This window comes from Setaria viridis, chromosome 2 (assembly GCF_005286985.2).
Source record: "Setaria viridis chromosome 2, Setaria_viridis_v4.0, whole genome shotgun sequence".
Taxonomy (NCBI): Eukaryota; Viridiplantae; Streptophyta; class Magnoliopsida; order Poales; family Poaceae; genus Setaria; species Setaria viridis.
In genome coordinates this window covers 43,260,863-43,268,445 of record NC_048264.2, presented here as the reverse complement: position 1 = coordinate 43,268,445, position 7,583 = coordinate 43,260,863, and the positions used below count along the sequence as shown (strand labels likewise).

General features: G+C 43.8%; 1 protein-coding gene across 1 annotated transcript; it reads left to right on the top strand.

The window, feature by feature from the left end:
• Positions 1-2,154: 2,154 nt before the first annotated feature.
• On the top strand, positions 2,155-3,865 carry LOC117845726 (uncharacterized). Its single transcript, XM_034726791.2, has 5 exons — positions 2,155-2,686; positions 2,803-3,006; positions 3,126-3,191; positions 3,305-3,370; positions 3,487-3,865. Exons 1-5 carry the CDS (start codon positions 2,276-2,278, stop codon positions 3,583-3,585), a joined length of 846 nt encoding a protein of 281 aa, XP_034582682.1. The 5' UTR covers positions 2,155-2,275; the 3' UTR covers positions 3,586-3,865.
• Positions 3,866-7,583: the final 3,718 nt, after the last annotated feature.

Sequence of the window (7,583 nt, the reverse complement as noted above, 5' to 3'; positions counted from 1 at the left end):
TCAAAACTCAAAAGGTCATATGCATTTTCAGTTTGCCGACAGTATTCATCATGAAGCTTCTCTACGCACTCCTTTGTTTTTTCGCACACATAGTCTGGATCAAGTTTGGTTGCATGGAAAACAAAGCATTGTATCTTCCGGTTAAGAGTGCACATAATACCATTACCACTAAACTGAAATTTTTAAATAAAATATGCTATGGCCCTTATTGGGCCAACAATGACTGAAATGCATAAACTAGGATAGGAACAGAAGTGATACAAACCATTTGTCCAGTCATAACTACAATGTAGGGCCAATCAGATCAGTGGACTATTCAACAAAAGTGCGAGTTAATTGGTTGTTTAAGATTTTACTCCAAATTAGATAACACTACTAAGCAATTAGTATGTTAAAAATGTGATATTAAAGGTTTCATTAATAAAACATGAGTCTTGCTGCAAGATTTTGGCTTAGTACAGACTACAGAGCCCCCGTAGCACAAATCTCGCGGGTTTAAGATTCGCAAGTACACATGGAGCAAGTCAGTTGCGGGCTCTAGTTAACCAAAGCTATATAATGTGCAAACAGTGCTTATTGACTTCTTGGAGCTACCTTTATTGATTTCTTTCAAAGAACAGCAATCTATTGTAGACAAATTCAGAAGTACATGCAGCATATGCAAATTTCTCATATAAGGACATGCACAATTAAGTTGTACAGTTAAATGGAATCTAAGTAAAATAAAGTATGGCAAGTTTAATTGCTAAAATATCATGCCAATCAGGTAAATGGCGGTTCAAAATTGATTGTGCTTAGTACTGCAAAATACAAAGTACGTACTAAATTAAAATACATTATCTTGTGAGCTTAAGTTTCTCAAGTACACACGAAGTCAATTCCAGAGCACCAGTTAGAAAGAGGTATGCAATGAACAAAATAAAAATAGTACACATGATTTGATGGCTAACTATAGAAGTACATGGAAAAAAGTTTCAGAATAACCTCTAGTTTCTATTGATAAAGTCTGTGCCGAGACAAGTAGAACCACTAAATTGGTATTTAAGTAAAACAAAAGTACAATAACAATAAGTTTTATTTACGCGTATGATGCCAATCAAATATATGTGGGATCCAAGTTGAATGCTGCTAATTATCTGCAAAGTACAGAGTACATGAAGATTCCCGTACACAGCAAGTCAGCTACAGGCTCTAGTAAAAAGAGGTATGCAGTAGATCATATAATGATCCTTAATTAGTGTTTGCTACCGAAAAACAATCAGTTATATTCAATTGCTAGGAATGATTCTTTCCAATAATATTGCCTGGAAGCCGTGCAAGACCTTTGACTGCTCTAATACAGAGTTTGGAGAGGGCAAGCATGTGGTTCCATAAAATTCGATAGCATTGACAAAACAGAAAAGGAGCACTTATGCCTATATTTAATTAGTGCTATGAAGTTCATGGTACTAAGATCAATCTTCACTAATTAATGCTGACACTAACCTAATCTTATGATCACAAATAATTTGCTACAACCATGAAGTGATTGTTTGAAGTTATAATTGAACCAACTTGCATTTTATAATAGCAGAAATGAAGGGACAAATTTGTGTTGCACCGGCAGTTCTGTGCGATGGAATCTGTTTTTCTCCCCATTTTTGGGATCTGACAGCTCTTCAAGTTGCTGGAAATGGGAACAATTGTTTCTGCAACCTCCATGGGAAGCACAAGATGACATGATCACAGCCATGTACTGGTATCCATTGATGACTGATCTAACAACAACCACAAGAACTTAATTAACATAATCCCTCCTGCTTTCCACCTCTCACTTCATCTCACCACCACTCTCCACGATCTACAAGATGAGTAATTGCTCAAATGGCCAAGCCAATCTCCTCCCCAAGATAAACAATCTCAGCTTGCCAATCCTGCCGGTAAGATAAATAATACAGTCGCTTGCATATCGCGACATAATTGCGCATGCGGCTTTTATTATCCTATCGGTATCAAGATCAAGAATTCGGCTGCAACAACTTAACACCATCCCAACAGGGTTGACCCTGGAGATAACTTACAAGAGCCATACAATTTGGTGCTGCTTGTGAAGCTATCGTCAACAATGGGGGCCACCTGCACGGCTGCACCCTACTCTACAAATACCCTCTGCAGACACACGGCAGGAGCATTCAGAAATTGTACCAGCAGCACTTCTCTAAGCTACTGCCTCTCTCTGCCTTGAGCCCTCCCACCCACTGAAACGGAGAGCTCCTACAGTTCGTCTGCACCATCAATGGAAACTGACATGATGGCGCAGTTCCTTGGAGCTGATGATCACTGCTTCACCTATGAGCATGTGGATGAGTCCATGGAGGCATTGGTATCTCTGTTCTTGCCTAGCCTTGACACTGACTCCAACTCCTCTTCTAGCTGTCTCAACTATGATGTCTCTCCACAGTGCTGGCCTCAACCAGGTCATAGTTCTAGTGTTACCAGTTTGCTTGATCCAGCTCAGAACTTTGAGAGCTTTGAGTTTCCGGTTATGGATCCTCTCCCGCCTACCGACTTCAATTCTCCTTCTGATGTCCCATACTTAAGTGAGGATCTGAGCCCTCTGCATGGAAACCTTTCATCATCCATAGAGGAAGAAGTAGCCAACGTTGCACCGGCTACTAAGAAGCGGAAGTCTAGTGCCACCATAAAGGTAATGAACACAGAAATACTTATGGACCAGTTACTAGTTCAGTTGCAATGGTTGGATCCATGCTTAAGCGTTATTTTTTTTTCGCGAAAATTCTTAAGAACTATTAACCGATGCAGGCATCAAAGAAGACCAAGAAGGTTGGCAAAAAGGATTCTGTCATCAACGAAGATGGAAGCAACGCCTATGTTGATGCGCAAAGCTCCAGCAGTTGTACCTCCGAGGAGGGAAATTTGGAAGGCAATGCGAATTCAAGCTCGAAGAAGATGAGCACCAGGGCCAGCCGTGGAGCAGCAACTGATCCTCAGAGTCTCTACGCAAGGGTAAGAACAAAAAATTTAGAATGTTTTCCCCAAAGTTATTGGAACAAAAACAAGTCACACAGTGACTCATGGGACTCTGTCTGATTCTGATGAGTTTTTATTAAATTTGAATTTGTCAGAAGAGGAGAGAGAGGATCAACGAAAGACTGAGAATCTTGCAGAACTTGGTTCCCAATGGAACAAAAGTAAGTTCCTCATAGAGACTCTGCAATAAATTAGTTTCTGCCTCATATAATTTGGTTTTTTTATTTGGTAAAATACAAATTGTTTTCTAACTTACATAAATATGATCTGACAGGTTGACATTAGTACTATGCTTGAGGAAGCAGCACAGTATGTCAAATTTTTGCAGATTCAGATTAAGGTGGGTAATAAAAAATTCCATGTCAGCAGACTGAAGATATTTAATAATCAAATAATTGTGATATATACTGCAAAAAAGGGAAGTTCACTAACTTTATTTCAAATAATTATGTGCAGTTGTTGAGCTCTGACGACATGTGGATGTATGCCCCAATTGCATATAATGGAATTAACATCAGCAACGTTGATCTCAACATCTCTGCCCTGCAAAAATAAATGTCTCTGGAGCTATAGTGCTAACACTGAATTGCATAGGAATCAATTTATTGTGGTTCGTATAGTCCCCTGTATCATACATGTAATGGAATACCTTTTTGGTTTCAATTTTTTCTGCTTCTTGTCATTTCCGACAAGCCATGCAAGGAAGTGATCATAACCATTTAAACGATCAAAGATCGCAGTGATATGATCAACTTCACATTTAAGACACAAATTTTTCATGCCACAAGGTTGGCATTTGTATTTATGTTACTTATTATATTGGTACATTATGCCATCCTGGTTTCATTGGTATGAATTTCCCTCTTGGCTTCATTAAAAAACAAACTAGTTTCTTTCTGAAAACCTCTTGTGGACATATATAATAGCATGCTGACAGCAATAGAAATATCAAATTTGATTTTATACTTGGACACTTGCAATATAAAATATTTGCACAAAATAGTATACTTGAGTCTAGACAATTGACAATTTGACATCACCACCACCGCAAAGATACATGAGTTTACTGAAGAAAACCGTGCATCCTATATGAGATACAGGCAGGTCTCTATGCAATGGCCAATTTAGCAAGTTATGCGATGATAAACACTATCATTTTACATTTTTACTATCAAAGAATAATGATGGTACACAACTTAAGTTATTCAACTTAGATCCATTGTCTTTCATTTAAGCAGTTTAGCTATGCTACATGGCTGACTTCTATCAAAATAGTTGAACGCTGGAGGAAGAAGCTCAGGCTTACAAGTCACAATAGACTTCCTTCACACATGCACATAACAAAATAAAATTCCAATGTGGCTAGATCTGCCCACGTACCCGAGAGCACACCTTGAGGCGGCAGGGGAATACGCTGCCGTCGGGCGAGACGAAGACGTTGATTGCATTGCACCGGCGGCCGGGTTCAGCAGAAGGGCTTGCGGGTCCCTGGAGGTCGTCTTTGAGACGCAGATCTCCTTGCGTGCTCAGACAGAAGAAGCTGAGGTCCCCGTCGCAGCAGATCCGCTTGACGATGTTGCCGGAACAGGTCGACGATGTGGACCTCATCCAGGACACTTTCGAGGCCGGCAAACAGCGGGTGGCGGGACGAGCAAGCAAGGGTCTGCGGCGAGCAACCGCCAAGACCGGCAGACGAGGCGGCGGCGGCAGAGTACTTTTGCCGGGAGGCGGAGCAGGATTTCCGACAGTACGTCCGTGGGCAGGACGCCGTCGTTGGCAATGGCGTGGAGATCAGCCAGCATCGGTCCGCAGCGAAGGTCCCGTTAGGCTGATTTTGTGATTGAATGACAACATAGTTATCGGGACTAATACCTTGTCTATTATGTACCGCGTAGATTTTCTAAGTCTTAAGAATGCAAATTAAATAATGGCAAGGTCTAAGTCATGGTATCCAAGTATCCAAGCTATGATATTCTTGATATCGTCGTGGTATTCAAGTAACAAACCATGGTATCCAGGATTATTCTATGGTTTTAAAGCATCCAAATAATGATATTTTCGGTGGGCAAGTGGTGGTATTCAATACAGAAAAGTCGGCACCATCGGATGTTCTGATGATCCACTAGAACAAGCACCGGAGTAAGCATAGGAGCAATTGGTACAATGGGGAAATCAACTTGAGTTTCAAGAAGCACCGGATGATCCGACAATGGAAATTTTAGTAGCGCCGGAGCAATTCTCAGAGAAGGCAGAAATTGACCTATAGCACCGGATGTTCCGATGCTCTATGGAGGTGACCGTCGGACGAAACATATTTACTTTGCGAAGTTCCAGAGAGGTTTTGGCCAAGAAGTCGCACCGGATGTTCCAATGGTACCATTAGAGGAACCATCGGATGAATTTTGGATGTGTTAGTAAAAAAGTTGGGCGTGGAGAAGCTAATGGCTAGTTGCACCGGATGTTCTGATGCATGCCAAAATAGACCATCAGAACATCCGATGGTATATTTTAACTAGCTATTTATACCCACTTCACTCGCCCATTTGAAGTTGCTGAAGTGTGCAGAAGTCCATTGGAGATCAAGACTCATTTAAGAACATATCCAAACCACCAAAAGTACATAAGTGATTAATTAAAGACTTAGCACAAGTTTAGGAGAGTGATTAGTGTTAGGATAGGCCTAGAGAAGAGAGAGTGCAAGGTGTGTCTGCCTCGTGATCGGTTCCAGGAGTGAACTACAGTTGTACAAGGTGTGTCGACATCTTGAAATCTTGGTGGCTTGTCGGCAACTCTTCAATAGTGAAAGGAAATGTCATCGATTCAACCGACCCACTCTGTAACCTGATCGTACCTTGGATAAGGGATGAAGCTTTTTACCAGCCTCGGTTACCACTCTAGAACAGGTCACTATAATAGCGTCATGCACAGAGGAATCAGACTGTTTAATGACGATGCCAGTGCATGGCGGTAATCTCTTCCCATCTGCAACCACAGCAATAGATGTTATAATTGGCTATGAGGAATAGAATAGATGAATCTTGCTATAATAAGTTCATCAGCTAATCCTACCGTGCATGGAGGAAACACTAACAATGCTGCGTGCCGCGCTCAGAATCATCTCCTTGTCTTTTGGGTTCTGTACAGCATCAGTGATTTCTGGGTCCTTGGGCTCCCTCCGGGTTGGTAGATTCTTTCCAGGATCTGAATAATGCATAAATAGGAAATGTAGACAAACTACGAATTATCTTCATTCGTTTCAAACACAGAGTACACCAAGTAACTACATATACACGCACCAGCGCCTAGACTTCCCAATTTCCCATACTTCGGAATACAATTATCTCTCTAAGCCTGCTACCGCAGGTAATCCGCACCACCAAACTCTTAATCCCCCACCCAAATCAAAACCCTAACATCTACTAGCAAAAGAAACTGATGGATTTGCAAAATCTCATACAATTGATCAGGAAAACTGAAAAAGGAAAATAGGCCTCATGAAATTCAGAAAGGTAACCATTTGCGTAGAAGCTCCTGACTTCTGCGCACTCCTGCCACTGGCGCAGATCCTTAACCTTTCCTGTCCTGGGGTATGGGGGAAGCGAGGACGCAATGCAGGAGCTGAGGAACCGGAACCCTCTCCTGCTGTTGCAGCCGATGCTGTCCCGGGTTGTTTCTGGTGCTGGATTACCATCGACGCCTCTGCTCTCTGCATTGTTTCTGCTTTGCTTTCTTCGGACTCGGGACGATTGGCACCCTTTCTTCTAACATCACCACATCAATCTTCCTACCCCTTGGTTTTCTGGTCGCCAGATTTGTCCTCAGGAGCGGCATCTTCTCACTCGTCATGGATTCTGAAGCCTGGGGAGAAAAAGAAGATGGGGATCCAAACCCTTCCTTCATTCTGTCGGATCGCGTCAGCGGCGCGCCCAAAATCGGCTGGAGGAGGAGGCGTTGCGCGTAGACTAACCCGAAAGGAGGGAACTCGCCGGTGTGTATCGCGATTCGCCGGACTGGGCGAGGCGACTGGGCATATGGAGGCGTTAACCTAGCGCCGATCGTAATATGCCTCAACCACCCGGTGCTCATGGGCCGTCTTTCTTTGGGCTTCACGCGTGGCCCACTACGAGAGGTCATCACCCATGCTGAAAGTGTCGATCGGTTGGCCGGTTTCGATCGTTTAAGGGCCTGTTTGGTAGAACTCCAGCTGTGAAAAAATAGCTCCAAATCCATAGATCCAGCTAGCTTCACCATAGAGCTGCTCCACCGTGGATCTAATATCTCAAAAAGCGTTTGGTACAGCTCCATTCTTGTCTTTATCTCACTGGCAATTTGGGCGGGGTGGGGCTTCAGCGGGCGGGGCGGTGCTCCGACGGGCGAAGCGGGGCGGCGGGCGGGCGCGGCCTCACCGGCGGCCGGGTGTGGGGCGGGGCTCCGGCGGGCGGGACGACGCTCCGGCGGGCGGGACGACGCTCCGGCAGGCGGCGTGCTGGCAGGTGCGGCCCCGCCGGTGGCCAGGCGGGCGGGTGCGGGATGGGGCGCCGGCGGGCGGGACG

Coding starts and splice junctions, on each gene's coding strand:
- LOC117845726 (XM_034726791.2), top strand. CDS start 2,276: ATGGAAACTGACATGATGGCGCAGTTCCTTGGAGCTGATGATCACTGC. Junction 2,687..2,802: donor AGTCTAGTGCCACCATAAAG/GTAATGAACACA, acceptor TAACCGATGCAG/GCATCAAAGAAGACCAAGAA. Junction 3,371..3,486: donor TTTTGCAGATTCAGATTAAG/GTGGGTAATAAA, acceptor AATTATGTGCAG/TTGTTGAGCTCTGACGACAT.